Source organism: Hippoglossus hippoglossus, chromosome 17 (genome assembly GCF_009819705.1).
Source record: "Hippoglossus hippoglossus isolate fHipHip1 chromosome 17, fHipHip1.pri, whole genome shotgun sequence".
Taxonomy (NCBI): domain Eukaryota; kingdom Metazoa; phylum Chordata; class Actinopteri; order Pleuronectiformes; family Pleuronectidae; genus Hippoglossus; species Hippoglossus hippoglossus.
Genome location: NC_047167.1, coordinates 14,209,139 through 14,233,883, shown reverse-complemented (window position 1 = coordinate 14,233,883; position 24,745 = coordinate 14,209,139). Strand labels below are relative to the sequence as shown.

General features: G+C 42.7%; 1 protein-coding gene across 5 annotated transcripts in view; it reads left to right on the top strand.

Annotated features, from left to right (window-relative positions):
• LOC117778800 (dipeptidyl aminopeptidase-like protein 6) overlaps positions 1–24,745 on the top strand; it is a 71,315-nt gene that overhangs the window by 44,194 nt on the left and 2,376 nt on the right. For all 5 annotated transcript variants that reach the window (XM_034614615.1, XM_034614616.1, XM_034614613.1 and 2 more), the window contains exons 2-22: positions 6,796–6,910; positions 8,740–8,838; positions 12,613–12,707; positions 13,574–13,648; positions 13,734–13,786; positions 14,213–14,294; positions 17,309–17,429; positions 19,924–20,078; positions 20,524–20,621; positions 20,754–20,880; positions 21,083–21,121; positions 21,294–21,401; positions 22,034–22,125; positions 22,222–22,269; positions 22,353–22,465; positions 23,169–23,216; positions 23,314–23,412; positions 23,517–23,586; positions 24,143–24,337; positions 24,415–24,469; positions 24,593–24,695. In XM_034614615.1, coding sequence (XP_034470506.1) covers positions 6,796–6,910; positions 8,740–8,838; positions 12,613–12,707; positions 13,574–13,648; positions 13,734–13,786; positions 14,213–14,294; positions 17,309–17,429; positions 19,924–20,078; positions 20,524–20,621; positions 20,754–20,880; positions 21,083–21,121; positions 21,294–21,401; positions 22,034–22,125; positions 22,222–22,269; positions 22,353–22,465; positions 23,169–23,216; positions 23,314–23,412; positions 23,517–23,586; positions 24,143–24,337; positions 24,415–24,469; positions 24,593–24,695 — 1,990 coding nt within the window. The remainder of the gene's footprint in view (positions 1–6,795; positions 6,911–8,739; positions 8,839–12,612; positions 12,708–13,573; positions 13,649–13,733; positions 13,787–14,212; positions 14,295–17,308; positions 17,430–19,923; positions 20,079–20,523; positions 20,622–20,753; positions 20,881–21,082; positions 21,122–21,293; positions 21,402–22,033; positions 22,126–22,221; positions 22,270–22,352; positions 22,466–23,168; positions 23,217–23,313; positions 23,413–23,516; positions 23,587–24,142; positions 24,338–24,414; positions 24,470–24,592; positions 24,696–24,745) is intronic.

Genomic DNA, 24,745 nt, shown 5'->3' with positions numbered 1-24,745 from the left:
CCCGTCTGTTTGGTGGATTCTCTCTCACAATTAACTTCAGAAAGGGTCACAGAGGAAATCTACACACTTTCAATTATAGCAACCCACTAAGCCTCCGTATAGTTACTCTTCAGCAAATACACTTTGTCATGGTTTTCTTCGTCAACACAGGTGAAGAATGTGTGTGTGTGTGTGTTAAGGGATCATATTTTGAACAGATATAATTTAAGAAAGAGGCTTATCTTTGGTTAGGAGTTACTTAGCAAACACTAATCAACCTTAACTCAGTTTCAAATATCAAGTTTCAACATTTAGGAACTAATTTTCCAACGTACGTACACCAGTTCTTCGATCACCGCCTTCAAGGTTTTAAACCTGGGAAAAAAACACAATGCACTGGGAGAACAGTGACACATTTGAAACCCTAAAAAAAACACTGTTAATAATGTGCTGCAGGTTTAAGAAATGAAAACTCAAATAGAAAATAATGTTTGCAGAGATTTTAAATGTTTTCTTCAGCCTTTTAAAACCTTATGCAAGGCATCAAACCTTAATTTCAATCATGCAAAACTTTTTAAAATTAGATTTCAAGCTTCCAAACACCTACTCTCACCTCTCACCATATTTTCAGTTTAAGAATATGCCAAGATATATATCCCGATAATAATGACTTTCACACTGCTGTAGTTTCTGTATGTTGCACTGTACATTGTTATACACACACGCACATACACAGATAGAGACACTACATAGATCCCTCGGAGCGCCTCCCACTCCGGGTTATCGTGTGCTGCACTTATGCTATTTTTAATTGAGACACGGTGACTGGGTGTAATTTAATGTAAGATTGTCAATATAGAGAATACTGAAGCTGACTGGAAGAATTTAAGTGTCCGAGCCAAGGAGGAGAAGAAAGCACCTCATGAGATGTTGAATAATTTATTCCCAGGTGAAATCGGATCATGGCATAAAAGGCAGAGGTCTAAATCATTCAATATTATTTTTGACTCGTTATGAAAGACCAACACAATGCCCTTGTCTTCTTCTCACTTCCCTCACGGGTATATGAATTTGTGCCAGTAGCACGGCTCCCATCACCACCATTACAACCACTAGAACCATTTTTAAAATAACCACGTCCATCAGTAAGAGAATAAGTATCTGACTTTTAATGGTATTTGTTGCCCCTACTTATTCAGTTTTAATTATACCTATAGAAAAATGGCTAAAAGAACAAAATTAGTTTAGATTACATGTGACTGATGCTTGGCTGAGGTTTCAGGGCCATAGTTCTGACAGCAACATTAAGAATCCATAACTTTCCAGTTCCTGTATTCAACCATGTAGGTTGTGTTTTCGTCTGTTTGTTGTTAGCAGTATTACACAAAAACTACAAGATGGAATACCGCAAAACTAGATGGAAGGATGTGATACAGGTCAGGAAAGATCCCATTATAGTTTGGTGTAGATCTTGATCAGTGGCCGTTTTTCCTTTTTGCAAAACCATATTTTTACTTATTTAAATGTATTTATCTTGATGAAAGTAGCAGGTATATTTAGGGATCTGATTTTTACGAGTGCGTGAAATTTGGTGCAATTGAATTTGAATGGGGCTGTTGGGCCTTGGTGCTCTACTTAGTTTCACTCAAATCTTTTCACTGAATCTTCCTTGAGTTTTTTCATAAGTCTGTCTGTCATGTAATATCTGGTAAGGAAGAGGACACAGCTCAGTGCCTTTGTGCCGAAACAATCTAAAAACATGTTAAAGCTGCAGTAGGAACGTGGCCTCACTGTTTTGTATTGCAGATTCACTCATATTCAGACTCGAGCACAGCGGGAGGATTTTATGATTACGTTTCTTAGAGTTTCGAGTAACAATAACATGTTACCAGAAGACCTCAGTGTGGAGTCACATCTTTTCTGTAGCCTTATTTATTAATTCTCAACTCAGACCTTACGTGAGAAACAGTGACGACACGCTGTCTCCTCTCTTCTTAGTCACTTTCTTCAGTTTCACCATCACGACATATTTCACATTTACTGCTTTGCAGCTCTCTCCCTCTGACTTTGAGATTCTGTCTCCTCATCAGAGCTCATCCCATATCAGCCAATTTGCCTGCAGGTTAGAATATCTCATCTGAAGAACACATTTTGTTTTCTACCTCAGTTGAGTGTTGCCCACACACTCCACATTTTCACCATTAGACAAAAACAGGCTGGATGGACAGGGACAGGCTGAAGCCCTGTTATCTATGAACCACAAGCCAGTTGGCATGAATTCTTAATCTCACTCATGAATGCCCATGATTTATTGATGCCATTCCAGAGGAAAAGTTTACCCCCACGTCCGAGGCTGCTGCTTCACTCTCCAGTTTGACTGCTCTCGGACAGCGACTGCATTACAGTTGAGTGATATATCGTATGTCAAGTGTCCGGTGTCTCGAAAGTTTGCTTTCGTTTCGTATGTCTATATGTCTTGTTTTTTGCCGCTCTGAGTTAATATCCTTCGACTCCCACATGGCACGAAGCAGTGATAATAGTCCCTGCTGTACTGTTCAGCAGCCGGCAACCATTTTCACTGCAAATTTAACTCAAACAGCACTTGTGGTTCCCTTGGAAACCAGGTGCTCAGAGATCAGGAAAGATCCATTTCACACTTCAGCAGCGAGCGGAGAGACAAAGGGAAAGTGGGAGGAAGAGCAGATTAGAGAAAGACAGTTGGGGGGGGGGGGGGTCGTGTGTACAGGAAGCTTGATCTTAAAAGATGCTACATTCTTAAAGCCCCCTTGACGGGAAACAGAATGAAAATTGTATCAAATGGATCAAATGTTGGGCTTCCCCTCATGGGATTTTCTACCTTTTAGTTTGTTTGGATGTGGCAAGGGTGAAAATGGCAGCAATTCTCATTTATTGATGCAGCTTCCGTGGTCATCGGCTGCGTGTGGCATGCAGGCCTGCTCTCCACACAGACACACAGGGCAAAATTCAGTGTTCACGTGTCAGATGTCATTCCTATCTAATGAATCATCTCAGGCTGTGTGTGTACAGCACAGATGAACAGGGCTGCTCTCCACACAGACAGACAGAGGACGGCAAGATTTCCTCTCGCGCCTCTTTGCCGCGTCGAGAGCTCCTCAGGAAGGTCAACATCGAGAGAACGCACATGCAGGTTTACAGCCGCACAAAAACACTCTGAACGCCGGAAAGCAGGTGCTGATTATTTTATACTTTATGTGAGAGAATCCCACCTGTGTGTGGAGCTCTCTGTTGGATTGTGGGTGAGTAGGTGGGTGAGGCGTTCCACATTTCACACAGGGATAAATCAAACAGAGCAAAGTCACTTTAATAGCAGTGGATTGTGTGAGAGAGCAGTTCTGAATGAATTATATTATTTTAACCAAGACACTGAATTAGTTAGTAAGCCTCTACCTAAATCTATTTTATTAATTGTGTGAGAAAATGACATAACCAGTTGAGCTTCCATCTTACTGCACATTCATCCCTAAAACCTAAAATGAGGCTTTTATAATCTGTTGTGGCCAAAATCTTAAATATGTGTGAATAAAGAAAGCTCCCTGCTTGGATTTGATGTGTTCTAAGCCACTTAAGACATGAAATTGAGTAAATCTGAAAAAAAAAAGGTGGAAGAACCACCGGCACAGGCAGCCGGCGCTGTGACAGGTGGAGCTGAGCTGTGCCTGAGGAGAGTGGTGATCTGGAGCCGTTTCAACCACTGGTACAGTGGCCGAGGGGCAGGAGAGGATGGTCGGATGTCTCTTAATGGTGGGCGATGTGGTGGTTGAGGGGTTTAATTTCAGCATAGATTTGAAAATGAGTGCGACTTTGAGGATTCACACACTCACAAGCGGCCGCTGGTGGCAGGAGGCCGCCCGCCTTTGATTAGAGGGTGTTAAGCTTTTCAAATATATAGATATATGGTCGACACTATGTAAGCAAGACGGTTTGAAACCCTGGGGGGTGTTATGAGCCATGTTTAACCAATATTAAAATATAGATTTTTTTTATATATTTGGAAATAAATGTGATTTTAAAACCATCATTAACATATTTCATCAAAGAAACGTCATATCATTTAGTTTACAGCTCAATAATAACACTTTTAAGTGGGTTGAATCTCTTTAAGGTGCAGTACCTTTCAGTTTGAATTGCACTCTCATGCTCAGATGTTTTTCAGGTCTGTTCACTGCTGCTTAGTTTGTCACAGGAAGTACGAGGAACATCGATCACGTCTTTCTCAAGTCGGTGTTTTGTATCCGGACATGTTGACGGTGAAGGTTAATAGTCGTATCCATTTCAATCTGCATGCTGTTCTGTTGACGACTTTACAGCAAGAAAAGGCAAACATCCGACAGTATTTCACCGCTTATTGATTTGAATTGTGGAAAACGCTCCCTCACCTCTGATTGAATAATTGGGTGTCTGTTTACAGAAATGCCAAACGCAGGAGGGGAAGCGTGTTGTGTTGTCTGCATCCTACATTTCCTCAGCCTGAATTAACCCACGAGATTTTTAAAAAAAAGGAGGCTGTCGGAAATAACTTTTCCTTCTGCCTCTGGAGCTTCCCGTACAATCCTGGATTTGTCACGGGTGGAGAAGAAAATAAAAGACTAGAACTAAATATTTACTGTCTTGCCTCCCAGGCTGGCATCAAAGTGCGGAGAGACACTTTCCCTCTGTTATCTTCCACGGATCACATTTATAGATCTGTATCTCTTAAGCCAGGTACAGGCTGCACTGAGCCGGATACTGGACAGGGAAGCATCTATCCCCGCACTAAATGGTTCACCTTTTTCAGCCCAGATATACACAGGAAAAAAGAACCAGGCTGTTATCTGCATCCCTGTCACAGCGTCTGATTATTTTATTTCTGCCTTGGTCAGAGGTCTGAAGGTATCGCTGATAGCACAGGCATCTTCATCGTGTCTTTCCTATTAGAGTCTGATAACAGCCAGAGATGAATATCTTATGAATCCAGAACACGGGTCTGTACACCTTTTTCGTGAAAATCCTTACCTCTGCAGCAATAAATCAGCTTATCGATGTGCCTGTTGTTTTTCTATGTGTACTCACTGCCTGCAGTATTGATCTGCTTTGTTGTGAGACAAACTGCACGGACACTAAGTGCACAGGTAACATAAATATGCACACACAGGCTCACTCCAAATATTTAGATGGAAAGTGACTCATGATGAAGCAATTCAAAGTCGTATGCGCTGTAAAAAGGCTTCATCCATGACGAAGATTTGAGTCGTCCATTTGGCTCTCACATTGACACACACACACACACACACACACACACACACACACACACACACACACACACACACGCACGCCCTCATTAACTTGTAGATGGTTCACTGAGCTGCTGCATACTGTGTAGTCCAGGTCTAATTGGTTACAAGGATATCAACAGCTGGACTGATACGGGTGGTTGGAGCTGCTCGGTTTCCTCACTGACTGTGACCAGAGAGATGAATGTGGATGCAGCTGTGTGTGTGTCTGTGTGTGTGTGTGTGTGTCTGTGTGTGTTTGTCTGTGCTGTACACACACAGCTTGAGATGATTAATTAGATAGGAATGATATCTGACACGTAAACACTGAATTTTGTCCTCAACCCCATCAAGCTTCATCCAGAGGTTTCCCATAGTGCAGCGATTCCTGTCCAGTGGTACATAGGGGGTACACAGTAGTACACAGTGGTACATAGGGGGTACACAGTAGTACACAGTGGTACATAGGGGGTACTCCTGCAGAGATACATGGAAAGATTATTAATGTTTTTTTCAACTAATTTTGAAAGGAGAGAAATTATGATTAAAAAAAAACTACGCGAGATATAGATATCTTCTAAACTAATCACTTACAGTTCAAATTAGATCTAAATGTAATAGTTGGTGTAGGATTAGTTTGATAAAGTGTTGATACAAAGGAATGAAATAATCAACAAATATGGATAAACAGTTAAGATAGTTCAGTCAAATGAATGGGTAAACACTTAAAACAGGTAGAGTGAGGTGGAATCGTTTCCTCCCCAGAGGTTTGTTTTCATCTGCGTTTGTTTGTTTCTTTATTTCTTTGTTAAGAGTTTTACACAAAAACTACTCCACCAATTACCTTGTCTCTGGTGCCACTCACATACCAAGTGAAGGCATTTCTGAACAGAGCAGATCTGTCCTCAAGGTTTTTCAGCCTCCATCTGCGTTTCATAGTTTCTGTTGCACAATAAAATGCCTAAAAGGGCTTTTACCACTCAAGTGGTGTTTTCCAGGAGTAGCACCTGATTGCTGCCTCCCACACGTCTGTTTCCTGTGTCCCGTGGGTTTTTTGTTTTGTTGCAGTGTGTGTTTCCGAAGAGTGCAGATTAACCATCTACCATCTGCTGGGCTGTGTGCTTGAAGAGCTCATTATTCTGCCTGTTGTATCTGCATTGAAGCCGTCGCTGCACTCCGGCTATCAGATGAAGCTGCGGGGACTCTTGGTACACGAGCAGCGGGGCGCAGCCAGAGGACGCAGCGTTGCTCGCACACAAGTGGCTGAGCTGTCGACATCTACTCGACAGAGAATGAGCTGTCCTGCGGCCAATCTCTGCCTCCGACTGCTACAGTACGAAATACATCTACTGAGGTGTAATGAGAGGAATTGTAAAAGGCTGTGCATCCATTTTGAGATCAAGTCTGCAGGAGAAGAAATAATTGAATATGTTACTGCCTCAGACATGAGACCTTTGACCTGTGTGTGTGTGTGTCTGTGTGTGTGTGCATCAGGTGTAATGTATGTAATGTGTTTGCTTCTCAGGACCTTGTGGGCAGCGCTCCGCCTCAGAGGAACTGGAAGGGGATCGCCATCGCCCTGCTCGTCATCCTCATCATCTGTTCCCTGATCGTCACCTCCGTCATCCTGCTGACGCCTCGTATGTACAGCACACACACACACACACACACACACACACACGCGCGCGCGCGAGCAGTCAGAGTGTACTTACCAGGTCTGGACTCCGGTGAAAGATACAGTGAGGAATTCGAGGTGGTGCATATGGCATCTGATGCAGACTCGTAACTTGAATGACACCAAGGCCAAACAATCCTTTCATGAAACCACAAATCAGCTCGATCTGTTTTTTTCTTTGAATCTGCATTAAACTGCACACACTCCCCTGAACATGCCGGATTTTTTTTATTAAGATCTATCTATCACAACGTTAAAGAAACACTTGTCCAGATCCATGCCATGTTCTTTTTTGGGCCCATGCTTCATTCCTTCTCCAAGTTTTATAGAAATCCATGTTGTAGTTTTTGTGTAATCCTGCTGAGAAACAAACCAAACAGACGGGTGAAAACATTAATTACCTGCTTGGTAAAAGTAATTAATGTTCAGCATCATATTAATCTAGTTCACTACCTGTTCTAAACCTGCCTATCTGGAATGGGCTGTTTACTTGGTCTATGGTGATGCTTGTTGCAGTTTTTTCTTTCTGAGCCTTTAAAAGTGACCAGCAGTAATTGAGCAGTGGGGAGTAAAGACCGACTGCTGTAATACTTACTGAAAATCTGGATCAAGTGTATTTAAATGCGGTTTCATAAGGGGACTCCATTGAGAGTCCTTTTTTACAGAGTGAACTCTCTGCTCTGTCTTTTTGATCTCGCCTTTTACTCAGCACTCTGGTTATGTTTGTCGAGCCTTGATCTCGTAATGATTTCTGATGTCTGGAGCCCAGTTTTTGTCTCCGCTGTGATTTTGAGTCCTCGCCTTTTAGTTTTCAGACGTGTTTATGTGATTATGCGCGAATAGCTGCAGCCATTTGTCGGGTTGGAACAGCATCAGAGATACCATTTGCCTCAGGTGGGAAATGATCCTTTTCTCTCCCCCCTCACTCTGCAGCTTCATGCCTGACAAGTAAATTTCTACGATTTTTCATGTCGATAAACACTTCTCGATGCCTGACATGGTATTTACCTGCTCAGATCCCTCCACTCAGTCACAGTGTGAAGCCGGCTGAAAAAAAACTGTCAATGCACTGCTTTGTAGAGTAAGACCGGGGCTGTCAGCCGCCGTGACAACTTGTGTGTAACGGTTGTTTACCGAGCACCGTTGCGGGAGATCACACACTCGCTGCGTCATCTCATTCCTCACGTGCACACACACACACACACACACACACACTAACTCATTTGTGTTCCCCTGTTGTCTTCTCCACCCGCGGTTCAACTGTCAGCTTCAGATCTCATCCTGAGTTTTTGGTGATGGAAGGCCCGCCTGCTGCTGAAAAACTAAAGGGAGGTAGTTGCTTTCAGATCAATAGAGCAGCACCAGGGGTCGCTTTCTTGTTAGTGCCTTGCTCCAAATTTCTCTACCTGTGGGGGGTAGGCGATGTAGAAAGAGTCTGCTGTGGTAAGCTTGGTGTGGTCTTAAGACGGTGTCACTCTCAGGTATGAGGCTGCAGCCTCCTGAGCAACTTACTGGCGGAAGGTCGACGGAAAGGTCAAACGATTTTCTTCATTTTCTTTTTCTCAGAACTTTTCTTCTTGAAGACTGAAGGACAGCTTCTCAAAGTTTTCTGCAAATAGACAGATGTGAGTCTCTGTTCAATCATAAGCAGGGTTTTGTGTGTGTGTGTGTGTGTGTGTGTGTGTGTGTGTGTGTGTGTGTGTGTGTGTGTGTGTGTGTGTGTGTGTGTGTGTGTGTGTGTGTGTGTGTGTGTGTGTGTGTGTGTGTGTGTGTGTGTGTGTGTGCACTCGACAGGTGAAGATGACAGCCTCGCCCTTAAAAAGAAAGTGACGATCGAGGATGTTTTCGGTCCGGACCTTCACATCCATGACCCCGACGCCAAGTGGCTCAGCGGTGAGTGAGCAGTTTGCTGTTGTCAGTAACTCAAAATATACAGTGTGTGCCACTTCCATATTGTGTTGATTCATGAGGTGAAACGAAGGAAACACAACCCCTGCAGTGAACAGGGCACAGACAGAAAAGAGAGATATCTTTAAAATGTTAATGCTGGTGTCAAGAACGTGGACGTTGTCAATCCATCGCAACTTGGGAGCGATGGATGGCGGCCATCTGCCTTGACTGGTTGGGGTGAGCGGAGAAAAATGAAGATGATAACTTCTGTTGCCTCTAAAAACATCATGGCAACACTCAACCCTCTCTCAGTAACTGACTCAGGATCTCATGTGAAGCCAATTGATTCCAGCTTGAAATGTCCACTCTCTGAAAATGAAGAAAAATAGCAGGTCAGGGGGACTGTGTGGAAGTTGAGATGAGATCTGGGAGAAAACTTTCAGATAAAACTCCACATCGTCACGGCGGAAGAAAGAACCCTCTCATGGCTGCAGAGGAGCTGTGAGAATTTTTAGCTGAAACACAGTTAAAGGTGGTGCACAGTCTAACTGGGATTACATAAACAGAAACACATGAGCTGTAGCTGTTTTAATAAACGTATATTATTTTCCCGTCTACATAGACAACCAATACATCAGTTTTCCAGCTCATTTGGTTTGTTGTGTATATTCGTCCTGTTGTGTCTCTTGGCGTACGGAGTAAGATGGTCTGAATTAAACAGATGTGCAGAGGAGTGAGTCACTGTGGCCTCTAACTTTGACCTGGACCCTAGTGAGGAAGCTCCTTTCAGCTCAGTCAGCACCCTCTGGTGTTCCACAGGAGAACTACTTCTAATCATTTTCAGCTTCTGCATGAGAAACTCTTTCATTGTTAGTTTGATAAGGAGATTTTACTTTGCATTGTTACTAATACAACTACGAGCAATGCAATGATGTATTCTATTAAGGGCGATGTTCTGTTTGCTTGTGAAATACTAAGGCTGCTTTAAATCAGCTGAAGCATTTCATCTGGTCGTCACAGGATCCAGAGCAGAGGAGTGAAGCGTTTGTGTCCATATTTCTGTGGAAAATGTCGTTTTAAACTCTTAACATCCAGGTTTGACCTTTTCACAGCAGGCATGATTTACCAAGTACGTTTAATAGCTTCTTCTGGAAATGTAATAAAACCTTGACTAAAGAATTTGTTTTTATGTTTGCAAGGTTAAAAATGAAATTCACTGCTCAGTATTTTTTAGGACCAATTTGTTTTTCTTATTAACAACATGGAACATAGTAGAAAAAAATGGAATATGGTGAAACAACAGGAAGGATAATGTATTACACATATTAATATGAATTGATTTGAATAATTCAGTCCCCTCCACAGGAACCTAATCTGCTCATTGTTAAGATTATTAGTTAAGTTAAGTTGATTAAAGTTATTTCTTCACATTTATAGCAACTGATTTTATAGCTTCTTTCATGCTGTAAAAATAAAATATTATGTGGTACCACTTATAGCTCGGAGGAGAAAAGTGTCCAGACATACATAGATATGTGAGTGTGTAGTTATTATGATTATCAATGCAATATAAAAAAAATCTGATATATATTTATAAAAGTTAAAAAAAATACTGTCTGTTTGTTCAAGACAGAGACTCACTCATTCAAATACAAAATGCACTTTCACACCTGCTGTCTTGAATTTATACTGAACCAGGGTTAATCTGTGAGAAGGTCATCATAAGTATTCATGAGCCAAGGTCCTGAACATCACAGTGTCTGACTAGCGTTATGATTGAGTGCAAAGCATACTGAAATATTATACAATTTGAATAGAGCTGGAATACGATATAATTCATATAATATAATATGCCCTCCACATTTCGAAAACTCATCTCCTGCCTGCGCTGACAGACACATGCCGACCTTACATCTGTCCTTTTTCCTCACGGCGCCGACTGTTCCCCTGATTAATTACATTACCTGCTTATTAATGAGCGATTAGTGAACTTCCTGTGTGTCTACACCCGTCATTGACGGCCATGATGAAACCGTCCTCGGCGCCTGACGAAACTCCGGCAATCAATCGTGTGACATTGCACCTCGTCAGTTAAGTTAATGCAATCAACTCCCATTTGGTGCTAATGACCTTCTGATAAGGCGCCTGGTGGGACGACTTCACACTTCACTGGTGCTCATCAATATTTCGTGGGCTTCATTCCCAGCGCAGTGTAATTGATCCCTGTTGCTCTTTGATCACCGCTCGCCTCTGCAGTCTTTGGACTCACCTCTCACACGCTTTCCCACTCGAGTCCAAAGACAAAGGAGTCGACCTTCAGACTAATCTGTCACATTCATATTACAGAATATGATATTAACTCTAACAGTGAAAACAAGCCATCAACTGGGAACATCTGAGGCTGGATCTACTCATGAAGCTAGAATGTCACTCAGTAGAGTTTATACCTCCGCCAAGGCCCAGCAGTGAAACCCTGTGTAACCACATTTTAATTCACTACATCTGGATTTCACTTTGGATCTGCACCAAATTGCACATACCCATAAATATCAGTCCCCTAAACAGCTGGATCTGCCCCTGAAACGGATTCACTCCAAAATTGAATGGGTGCTTCCTTGATCCATGTTACAAACGTGTACCAAGTTTTGTGTTAATCCATCGAGGTGGTTTTGCATAATCCTGCTAAGAAACACATCAACAAATGCAGATGAAAACATGACCTCAGCACCAGAATCCATCTCACTTCTCTTCATCCAGCGCAGATCTCCTCATGAAATAGACTAATTGAAATTTCAACTGTTCTTAAGGGCGGCATGGTGGTACAGTGGTTAGCACTGTCACCTCACAGTTGCAGATCAGGGATTTGGTTAATTGGAGACTTTAATTTCACCAAAGGCTTGAGTGTCAATGTATGTTGGTCCTGTCATGGCGACCTGTTCGGGATGGACCCTGCCTCTGACCCAATGTCTGCTAGGATTGGCTGAAGCTCCCCCCATGACCCTGAAGGATAAGCTGTGTAGATAAGACGGATGAAACTCTTCTTTGTCCTTTGTCGGGACATCTCCACCGTCACCAACACTTTGACGGCCTCTTTACTTCAGCAGTTGTTTTGCTGTTTCTTTCTTTGGATGCCTGTGTTTCATCACAAGGCAACAAACTTTATTTTTTTCAAAAGCAGAATTCGTGTTCCAGAAGGTTTAGTATAAAATCCCCTGAGACAAATTTTAAATTACAGCAAAAAGTTGAATTTGAAAAACAGTCTTTCTGGTGCTACGGAAACCAGAGGAAGGAAATCAAGTATTTAACACATAAAAGATGGATTTTTTTTTAGACAGGATGACAAGAAAAATCCAGTCTAGACTACCTGCACAGCACAAAACAGCAGACAAGTGTAGCAGGTCAACATAGAGATGCATTTCAGACAAATTTGAGCTTAGAGGAGGGTGAATATTCAACGTATATTCATCAGGATTTAGAAACTTGGCTCCAAATGAATGATATTGTCTCTGTGTGGCAGCTTGATGTGGGAAAAAGGCCAAAGTTTGAATCTAATCTAATCTGATGAGTATATGTCTGGGTTGTTTTTGCAGCTTGTTTCCAAAGTAGACAAAAAAAACAGTTTCTGCAGTCGGAAGAGCAACCTGGCTTATTGAAAATGTTGTCATAGGTGGAGGAGGAGGAGGAGGAGACACTATAACAAGTAATGTGGGAGTAGAAACTCACAGGGATTTTTTCCATCTCCATCTCTGGTGATTGTTTTTTGTTTGCTATTCACAGACAATGAGCTGCTGTATCGTACGAGGGACGGGAACGTTATCAAGCTCAACGCTGACACAAAGGAGGGAATCGTCGTCGTGCCCAACCAGTTGTTTGTGAGTATCATCTCATCACAGGAAGAAACCAAGTACAAATAAATATAATATTACAAATATAAATACTACACATTTTCCAGATTTATTTTTCTGACAAATTTTTACTTTTACTTTCTTCACAAATATCTTTAATTTCTACTCCTTACATTTCCAACACAGGCTCTTTTTAAATTAGACTTTAATTTATTGTATTTTAGGATACGAATTATCTTTTTACTTTTATTTTGCATTATCGAGCGCCGCCTTCCTGACGTCGAGAGAGAGAGAGAGAGAGAGAGAGAGAGAGAGGCGTATTCGTGACAAGGAGCAACAATATGAACTAGTGAAGAGTCAGCCAACATCACTGATAAAGTCGGGATGAAGCGGAGCAACAAAACATTCCCCTACTTATTTAAATCAAGAATATTAATTCAATACGTTGTGCACATTTCTTCAAGGACAATTTGTCATGCTCACAAATCTTTTCTTGCTTTAACGTCTTGCTTTTTTATTTTATTTGAAGTTTAATTAAAAATCTGTGGGTTTTTATTTGAAGTTTAATTAAAAACCGTCTTCGAACTATATCAACGTGACATGAGTCACAGCAGAGATGGCCTTCAGTCGGGTACTTTTTACTTTTTACTTTGTGTACATTTCAGAGCCTGTATAGCCTTATACCTTTACTCGAGTAAAAAGGTCGAATCAGTTCTTATACTTTCACTTGAGTTGTTTCTAACACAAGTATCTGTACTTCTACTTAAGTAAAGATCATGTGTACTTTTTCCACCTCTGCACCTTGTCCACAAGTATTATTTCCGCTGCTCGTGTCCTGGGTGTGTTACGACTTTGAGTGTGTGTGTTTGTGTGTTTTATTTGATCTCATCCAGGACAGATCCAAAGCCGCCAAGTACCAAGTATCTCCAGACATGCAACACGTGTTGTTCGCCTTTGACGTGAAACCGGTGAGAAAACTCTGAGTGCTCGCTCGCACCAAATCATTTTCCCAGACGCCGTCCTAATTTGATGCTTTTTGTTTTATTGCCACAGATCTACCAACACTCCTACGTGGCCAAGTACATTATTTACAGCCTCGTGACGCAGTAAGAACCATTTCCTGTGTCTTCATTCATTGTCTGTTGTTGGGCCAGATCTCTGACCCTCAGCCTGACCTCATGTCGACAGTCCACTGTCGTCAGCGCCCATTTTACTGCTTTCTCCGCCACTTTGCGGGGGTGCATTTAAGTTCATTTGCTGTGCTGCGTTCAGCACGGCCTGTTTTTAGCCTTCCATCCATCTAAGTCTGCTTATTTCCCCCACTGTTCTGTGTTTGTGCCGAGCCAGAGCAAAGTCAGGCTGTGCTAAAAAAGTATGCGTATGATTGATGAAGCCTACGTTGAGGGAGCAAGCAGAAAGAAACGTCTTTGCTGTTACTCTGCATTTGTATTCAGTCACACAGCTTTCATTGTGCATGCAGGGTACATACAGGCTAATGCTGAATTGATTCTTATAACGCGTCATCTCCACAGGGAAACTTGGCCCCTGAATCCTCCTGAGGTGCATGAGGCCGCCCTGCAGTACGCCGGGTGGGGACCCCGGGGCCAGCAGCTGGTAAGGAGGCCACGCCCTTGAGATTACACTCAGTGAATACTGGAACACTGGTGGACGTCTCTCAGAAGCAGCTCTGTGTGGAGGAGGAGGCTCAGTGGTGACTTACTGTTTGTCACAGTGGAGCAGATGACTGTTGGTGGTGATGAGAGAATCATGTACAATGTGTTGATAACTGCATTAAGGGGCCGGGGGGGGGACTTTCTTTTTGGGATTTCACAACTTCATGACAACACAGGAGCTGGTGAATGTCTCAGTGGCAGATGGTGTCTTAGTGGCATAAGCTGTGGCCTGGACAGTCTGGGGTTTCTGCAGAGGAGCAAGCACACGGCCCTTTAGATGTGTGTGTGTGTGTGTGTGTGTGTGTGTGTGTGTGTGTGTGTGTGTGTGTGTGTGTGTGTGTGTGTGTGTGTGTGTGTGTGTGTGTGTGTGTGTGTGTGTGTGTGTGTGTGCGTGCGCGCTCTCGTACAATTATCTTTGTGAGGACCAGTTTGAGCCTACAACCTAAAAAGTGAGGACATTTTGGGAAAGTGAAGACTTCTGTGGTGAAAAGTCACATGTCAAGATGATGTCATGTTACTGTGAATGCAGTATGTCAGGATCACCTGGAGGGACTGAAGCTCCACTGGTTGGCAGAGGTGTTGGTGGTGATTCTAGTTTACAAATAACACTATACAATCATTTTTAAACGTCCTCAGTAGGTGTCGGTGGGTTTTGGGTCCTTGAGTATTAGACAAAGACAGAATTACGAGACGACTGACGCGTTGTTGGTTTTGGTCTTTTCATGGGATTTGCTGACTGGAAGACAAATCTTAACAAGCCTCATCCCTTAATGAGCTTAAAAGGGCCATTGATGAAACACCCGATGATCTTTTGGTTTATTCTCTCGCATTAATCCAAACTGCTGGTTCTTTATCTACCTCGTTGAATTCATTTCTGTTTTGATTGCAGATCTGTTTGTGTGTTTCATCAGCTATTAATTCAAATCTTTCTCCAAATCTTGCTGTTATCGTATCATTTGATTCAATTACAGATGCGTTGCTGAGAGAAAATATGAACATTTGAATTGGCTGATGGGAGGAAAGGAAACAGATGAATAGGCACATGGTAATACTGAACCTGATCGTTGCTTCTGTTACTGTGGACCCACTTTTGATTTGATGGAAAGCAGAAGTTAAGCGTGAAAAATGACACCAGCTCTCGTGTTTTGAATCTGACTGACCCGATGATGTTGGACCCGCTTTTTTTCCCCCTCATGATTTGTGAAAACAATCATTTCCCATTAAGATTATCTGAATTAGTGCGATTTATCATCAAGCGTTTCATTAGTGTGTAAAAGTGAGAGGCGTGTGTGAGTGTGTGTGGCAGTGTGGCCTGTGAGCAGCCACACATCAGATGTATATTCAGAGGAGCAGGGAGATGAATCCTGTGGCGCACCCCTCATTAAACCACAAGCAATTACTCTACTATGACAGAGCAATCAGTGAGGCTGGGTCAACACACACACACACACACACACACACACACACACACACACACACACACACACCTGAGAAGGAGGTGACAGTCACACGAAGGAGGAGGGAAGAAGAGGAAGGTAATTTTAAAACAAAAATGACACCAAATTGAAGTATTGTTGAACAAAATTGTTTGGCATTGTTTGGTTTGGCAATTTGGAAAATATTTAACAACCAAACACACACACACAAATACACACACACACACAAATACACACACATACACAAATACACACACATACACAAACACACACACACACACACACACACACACACACACACACACACACCTTCTCTACAGATGATTCCCCTTGTCAGAGGCCCTTCATGACCCTGCAGGGTCACTCATGACTAAATGATGGTTTTCTGTGCCGACTGTGAGCGTTTGAGCCTGGAGACTTTCCGTATCTTTTCATCGTTTGGTGTTGATGTTGTGAAGCTGAATCAAGGCTCTTAAGGTTGAGTTGTGGTACGACTTTTTTCTGAGGTATGAGTGAAAATAATTAAAAAAAACTGAGAGATCAGTCTTTTTATGAAACTCTTTGAAAGCTGCCTGTGAATTTCTTTATGTCCCACGGTGATTTCGCAGCCTTCACCAACCACCACAGGCTTCCTCTGCGGCGTGTACACTGCCCTGCATTGATCTGCTTTCCTCAGATGTGGATCCCACAATATACAACTTTGATTTTCTCAACAGCAGCCATACATCAGAGTGAAAGGAGCCATGTTTTTCTCTCTCTTTTTTATTCTTTGGTGGCGATTTGAGGCTTAGATTTAACTGAAGAGGTTTCAGCCGACAGCTCACTCACACCAACCACAGCGGGAGCGTCGGATTACCAATCAACACACATCCATCTCCCGTATACTGGCACCAGCGAAAACCACTGGAGTGGATTGACAGAGGGTTTTAAATGTCACATCTGCCAGTGGTTGGTCTTCATTCATTCAGGCGACGCCATCGTTGGTGCTGATGGCCTAAATCAGCAGTGTGACTCGCCGTTTAGCTCAGCCATTGTCCACAACAGAAGACGACTTAATGTCTCAATAAACACTGGAGGAAAAATGTGCTTGTGTGTGTCTTCAGTAATGTGTGTGTGTGTGTGTGTGTGTGTGTGTGTGCCTGCAGGGCCCCAGTCAGCTCCAGCGCCTTGATTAGCAACAGAAATGTTTTCATATGCTTTGGAGAGGGAATCCAGTCGGAACCGTAATGAGACAAATACCCGTTAATACAGTGCTCAAGGCAGGTGTTGACTGAGACCATTTTAATTTGTAAGTGTTATTGAGTCGGTCGCTGGGTTTCTATCTGGCTTAAGATTCAGTCGTGTTGCAGGAAGACGGATAGGGTTCGTTTACAACAGATAAAGAAAAAGCAAGATGCAGAAAACAGACGATGCTGTGCTCTGCAGGAAATGAAAGTTTAAGTGCAAATCAATGCATCAATACACATGACCATGTTGGATTATTAATCATAGCCCCAACGCTCTGCACTTCTCCTTGCAGATCTTCATATTTGAAAACAACATCTACTACAAAACGACAATCGAGAGCCGAGCGCTCCGCCTGGTTTCCACTGGTCAAGAGGGACTCGTCTTCAACGGCCTGGCTGACTGGCTGTATGAGGGTAAGACGACAACTTACAGTTACACAAAAAAACACAACAAAGCCCAGGATGAGGTTTGGACCAGTCAAGTTTTTACACACTGGGGAAACTATTTGGACTGGAGCATTATCATGTTGACACAGAAAAGGGTATTCTTCGAGTTATTGCCACAAAGCTGGAATAAAACAGACAATGTAAAACACTGAAGCATCAAAGTTGTAAACACTTTTTAAAACCACTTTTGGACATGTCAGTATTAAATCGACACCTCCCTGAGGCGTGGGGGGGCTGTTTCCGTTAACGCTTCCGTTTGAGAGTGCACATCTGGCTGCGTTTCAGTGCCCCTCCCACACCCGACTTCCATAGCTCGTCTTCGTGTTCATGCACTTTTAATAATTCATGTCTGCACTGCTGCTTCTCACCATCAGCAGATGTTCAAAATACGCTCGTAACTTAACGTGAGACACTTTCTGATGAAGTGATTATGTCCCACTTGCAGATGGCTCTGCTTATGGATGCACCACCATATTTGAGACCAGTATTTCCACCGTGCATGATTATAATAAAGTTTATAGGTGTCTTGCTTATTAAGTGAAGACTTCTTTACCTGGCATTGTTGTTTTTTTTTGTTCTGGATTCACTCCGAGGGCGGTTCGGGGACAATAAGTGCGGAGTAAGTGAATAATATAACTGTGTAATGCCGGTTATTATGAGAGAAATTCTGAGCAGCTTCAGGGTCACTTCTAAAAGCTTTTTCCTTAATGGGATTATTCCTTTGTTGTAGGCACAGGACATGATGACACAAGAAATCCATTTTCAATTTCATTCTCGCTATATTTCAACAGACTGTCTCCCACACACAAAGCCCATGTAGCTTCATACTGTATTAACACACGCGGGGTTGAGGGAATAGAAACTTAAGTGTGAGCAGCGGGTGTCTCATCACTGTGTTATAGGTTTAAAGAGGTAGAAAGGGTGATTTCAGGTGATGTGTAACACATGCATGCACGCTTTTATTTTTTAAAACTCAGTAGAGTGCACACCTCCCCCAATTTCTTCTTTGAGAAATCCATAAATGAATGTCATCCTGCTGACAAAAGTACAGCACAGAAAAACACAACCACCTTGGTGGAAGTAATTACACTTGATTTTTAAAATGATTTATCTCATAATTTACTGTCTACTATTTCTGTTTCTGTCAAATTTCCACTGGCAAAGCTTTTGGAGAAATACCCCTTCAAACTAATCACATTTTAATTTGCTGCACCATTGTCTCATTAGATGATTCATATTTTTCTGGAATAATTTTCAAATGCTTTGAAGATGATCAGTGTTGATAATTACTCCTCAGTTGTCAGAATAAACGCATCAACAACTTTGATGGAGAGATTAAAGATGGCGGAGAGACGTTCACAAAGTTTCCTTTAGATCCCAGAAGATGTGAGAGCCCTGACAACAATAGGTGTAGCTCGGTCGTCTCAGACCTGAAGCTGTCTGGAGCTCTGGAGGTTGTTTTTTTGTCTATGCATGGGGTCCCTCTCCTGCTGAGGTTGTATGTCTCTGACAGCACAGGAGACAGCCTCAAATCAACCTCGCAGCCGATTGTCAGAGAGGATGTGGGAAGACGAGAACACGAATAAACCCACCTCGTCTTTCTGGAGTGCGCTTTAGTTTGGTAGGAACGGCAGATTCAATGTGTATCCTGTGGTTTCAAGGTGGTATTTAAAAAAAAATCAACATCCCAAAAGTCCTATTAAACCCTCTGACCTTATTATGAACAAAATAATTGTTGCTCTCCTAGAATAGAATGAAATCTTTATTAGAGACACAGTGAAGGACTTTGTTCTGTGGGCACAGGCCTTGAACATCCTGCAGCAAACTAGTTACAGCTTTTAACTGAAAGCTCCTCGTCTCGTCTGCCCGCTCTGACACTCTAATAACAAACTCCAGCGTCTGAATTCACCTTGAAGTCGAAAAAGAAATAATTGAAGCCTTGCATCATCAATGATAACAAAATCTCAACGTCCTTATCAAGGTTGTGCTGATGGTTTTTTGCCTGGTGAATGCTGCTGTTCGGTTTCCTCACTGGAAGCTGCAGTGAAGGGGAAATCACTAGTGCTTTTCAATAGAGCGCTTCTGCCCCCTGCTGGATGAACGTCACTCATCAGGAAACCGCAGGAAAAAGAAAAACTCACCAGTGAATGTTTTTACAATGAAAGACGAAACCTTTTTTAGATAATCTAATCTTTTCTTACGTTTCCGTGCCAGCGACAGCAAATGGACAGAGACATTATCTTTTCTGCTTTGTCTGTCTGTTTCCGTTTTTGTGAACATGATATCTCAAGAACACCTCGAGGGAGTTTCCTCAAATTTGGTACAAACCTTAATTTCAACTCACAGAGGGTCAAAGGGTCTAACAAATAAACAGGAAGAAAAGAAAAATCTGTTACAATCTAATCAGATTTATACATTTTTCCCAATGTTTGCATTATCTGGTGGTCGTTTTGTATTTCAGAGGAGATCCTGCAGACCCACATCACCCACTGGTGGTCTCCAGACGGGCTGCGGCTGGCCTACATGACCATCAACGACTCACTGGTGCCGAAGATGGAAGTCCCGTTTTTCACAGGAATGCCGTACCCTGCCAACCTGGAGTATCACTACCCAAAGGCAAGTGGAATCCAGCCACAGGAAAGTGGTTGGGAGATGTACTGAGATATTACATTTCAATAAAAGTCGTAATGCCACAAAGGAAAAAAATTACTCAATTACCAGGGAAAGTTCAAAAGTAATGGCAGAAAAATCAGGGGTGGATCCAGTAGCAGGGCCTGGGGGGGCCCGGGCCCCAACTGAAATCTGGTATTTCACTTTAAATTAAATAATTTGCATAGTTTGTATTTAGAGTGTTATATTTATATTAGATGTATGATAATATTCTAAAAATTGCAGATTTTTTCAACAATATTTATATGCTGCTAGATCATTACTTTAGATCGTGTACTTACATCCCACCACCGCACACACAGGACTTTTCTTGAGCTTGTTTTATTCTGAAAAACAGAAAGACAATTCTTCTCTGTCTTACACTATCGAATGTCCTCTTGGCCCCCTGCAGGCCGGGGAAGAAAACCCTGTAGTGCACTTGTCTGTGGTGAGCCTCAACGGACCCCTGCACACGGTGGTGATGAAGAAACCTGACGACCCCCGGATAGGGTGAGTGGCGGCCCGATGGTGTTGCATCGAGGAGCCAAAAACAGCTCCTGAGCATTTTCTAAAGATAGTCGAGCCCGAGGTCATGGAGTCAAGCGAACCTTGTGCGATTTTCCCACTGTCTGTTTTCTCCAGGAGGGAATATTACATCACCATGGTGAAATGGGCCACCAGCACCAAACTGGCCGTCAACTGGCTGAACAGAGCGCAGAACAACTCGATCCTGACGCTGTGCGAGGCCACGACTGGAGTCTGCATTAAGGTGAACATGAGGCACATTCGGCCAAAGTGTTGCTTTAAATACACCACAAATGTCGAGATGAACCAACACACTGGTTTTGTGTCTTATCCTATGATTTGTTGACATGAGTAAAAATAAGGAAAACTGCCAGATTTATTGTTTTATTTATGTGTTGTGTGCGACTCAGAGCCGCTTTGAACTCATCCTCTCTTCTTTGTTTCAGAAACATGAGGATGAGAGTGAGAGCTGGTTGCACAGACAGGTAGGTGATCAAAACACATGCTGTCCTGTTGCTGTGCAGCAGTCGCTTTCCTCTGTGTGTCTGAGCCTGAACAAATAAATAACAGAAGATGGAAAAAGCCCCGCAGGCCTGATGTGGACTCAGACTTCAGATACACAGGCAGCTGTTATTGTTCCCTCTCTCCTCACTGCAGAATGAAGCGCCGCTGTTTTCCCACGGCGGACACAAGTTCTTCTTCACCCGAGCGATACCTCAGGGGGGGAGAGGAAAGTTTTTCCACATCTCCATGTCTACCTCATTGGTGGGTAACAGCAAAGTTATCAAGTTAGTTTCATTTGAATAGTACGATGGAGTACTTTGAACCCTTGAACCCTATCAGGGCTACAACTTTTCACTTTATTAACTACTTTAATGATTTTATTCTCGTAATAATTACTACTTTATTATAATTTTACATATTTAGTCATAAAATTACAACTTTACTCTTGTAAAAAAAATTATAACTTTTTAAATATTCTTCCTTCATTTTCATAAAATTACAACATTCTTCTCGTAAAATTGTATGACTATTTTTATACTATGACTATTCTCATCAAAATGTATTTAGTTTTTTAAAAATATTATCATTGTAGTATTCATTTTATTATTACTTTGATCTTGTAAAATTACAGCTTTTTTGTAATATAACAACTTTAGACTCGTAACATTACCACTTTATTCTCGTCAAAGTAACGTTTTTTTTCTCTGAATATTCCAACATTATTCTCGTGATATTACAAATTTATTCTTGAAAAGAAAAATAATTCCTCGTAATATCAGGCCAAATCATATCTCAAAATAGAGCAGATCTAGATTCTACTCTTCAATAATAATATTTGTCCTGTGAGGCATGGTACAGAGTATTTACTGGTCCCCTGTGTTATTGCTGTGCAGCCTAACACGAGCACAGACATACTCCAGTCCCTGACCTCTGGAGACTGGGACATCACCAGCATCTTGGCCTACAATCATGAAAGAAACCTCATGTGAGATGTTTTCATCATTTCTACCACATTTGTAACAGCCAGTGCTGCAGAGTTTATTATTTAATGATGATGTTCGGATTCGTATATTTTTCCCAGATACTTTCTGAGCACAGAGGATGACCCCAAGCGACGGCACCTTTATAGGTAGGATATCACTGGAACTTTAAAGTGCCTCTTTGTTTTGTGCTGTTTAAAAGTGATGACACTCACTCGCCGTCGTCCCACAGCGCCGACACAATCCCCCCATTCAACCGCTGCTGCCTGTCTTGTGAGTTCAAGTGTGGCTACGTGGACGTTTCATTCAGCCACAACATGCAGTACTTCTTACTCAACTGTAAAGGTGAGCGAACCTGGAGTCAAGGCTCTTTTTTGGTAAGAGCGGAAAGAGGGTTTCATATCCCGGCGTTCCTGAGAGCGAAAGGATCAAAATGTCCGGTGGAAAGTAAAACTGAATTAGTGCTTCAAGTCCGGCTGAGAGCTCATATGATTCATATCGAACTGGATATTAGCAGATAACCTCAACCCACTGCTGGATTAGCCACAGGAATAAATGTCTGGTCCCGAGCTGCTGGCTGTGGCTTTTCTGATTTTACTGTCTGATACATGGAAGAGAGACGGAGCCCAGTGGTTTGCATTGTGTTGTTGTTTGGTAGATGTTCTCCTTCTGTCCCTCAGAGACATTTCTCTTCTCTTTTTTCTTCCAACGCTGGGCCACAACAATGGAGTTATAAGGAAGTTGATCTGTTTAGGGGGCTCACTCCGGGGATGAAAAGTGCCGCTGGCTTTCTTCATTAATTGGATCTTTGGAGAGTAACTCCATTGTGAAATGATAAGCTTCTTCCTCATGTGACCGAAGGGGATTATTAACTGTAGCGCTGGCTGAGAGGCCTGTTTCTAAAAATGTGTTTGAGATGAGACACTGACGACTCTTTTGCAGAGAATAGTTTTAGTTTCAGGCTTCTTACAGGATGTTTTATCAAGTTTATCACGCTAACTTTTATCAGTACATTCTTAATTATTTCTCCCTGAATTGTTCTTTTCAGGCCCAGATATACCGAGTGTGGCAATCTACAGCACAGAGGACAAACAGAGTGAGTGTCTTCCCTCTGGCACCGTCCTGGATTCACAGAAAACATATTTTCATTGATTGATTCTAACATAGGAGCTTATTTTCCCTCCTTGCTGCAGAGGTGTTCGACGTGGAGACAAACGCGAGAGTAAACCACACGTACAGCAACATGCAGATGCCCAAGGTGGAGTACAAGACCCTCACCATAGAAGACTACAGTACGTGTCCACTTTCATGTCGATCGGCCCAAAAACCAAGATACACCTTCTAGCTTCCCCTGGAGTTATAAGATGTAACATTAACGCCGTCCTGTGTGTTTCAGCGCTGACGATGCAGATCCTGAAGCCAGCTGGATTCGTAGATACCGCCCACTACCCCTTACTGCTGCTGGTGTACGTACGAACACATATGACAGAAACTAAAGGCTCAGTTATGCTGAGATACAAATCAGTTTCAAACTATGTCACCGTCTCTGCTACTTTTGCTTGGGCGAAGTAGCATATAGACACCTGTATGCTACTCCCCCCCCCCCCGGATGGCAAGTATGGTTCATAAGTCCCACCTCCTCAATGTTAGTGGATGGGACTTAGGCCAAAATATAAAGTCAAAGCAGTTTTAAAGCAGTTTTCAAAGAAAGTGTTCACAAAAATGGTTTCGGTCATTTGAGGTAGTTTCTTATCACACTGATGTGTGTTCAAAGCTCACTTTACTGGTAGGTTTGGTTCTGACATGTAATTTGGTGCTGGAAAAATGGGGTGAAACATCATGATTGACAGCTGAGACTCGCGATTGGTCGAGCGTGTGTCGGTGGGTCCTCGCTACTGCAATGAGGGGGTGGATGCACAAGATGGTGGCGTTTGTGTCCAGGATAATTTGGCTTCATTTCTGGATAGTGGAACGAGGTGGAGATTTTCTCAAAGTTGATCATCCTGCCAATATTTTCCACAGGGACGGTACGCCCGGAGGGCAGATGGTGACGGAGCGGTTCCAGGTGGACTGGGACACGGTCCTGGTCAGCAGCTTCAGCACCATCGTCATCCGCTTTGACGGCCACGGCAGCGGCTTTCAGGGCACCAACCTCCTCCACAAAGTGCGGAGGAGGCTGGGACAGTTAGAGGAGGACGACCAGCTGGCTGCCCTCAGGTCGGAACCTCCTCCAGAACCGTGAGCACGGCTGTAAGAGTGGTTTCGAAGTTTGACAGATTTTCTGTCATTTTCAGGGAAATTTCAAGAGAGGACTACATCGATAAGAACCGAATTGGAGTTTATGGAAAGGTACGAGCACGTGTTCAAAGAGGATCCTGTCTTTTTGACTTCAGTGACCTGCATGGCTTCATAGACATATTTCCACCGTGTAATTAACAAGACTTCATGGTGGGTTTCTGTGTCTTTCTTCAGGCGTATGGAGGATATTTAGCCACGATGCTCTTGAGCTCTGAAGATCCTACCCAACTCAAATGTGGAACGGCAGTCTCGCCCATCACAGATTTTGAGCTTTATGGTATATTCTTCTTCTCTAAACGTCTTGAAGAGATATTGGGACAGTGTGTG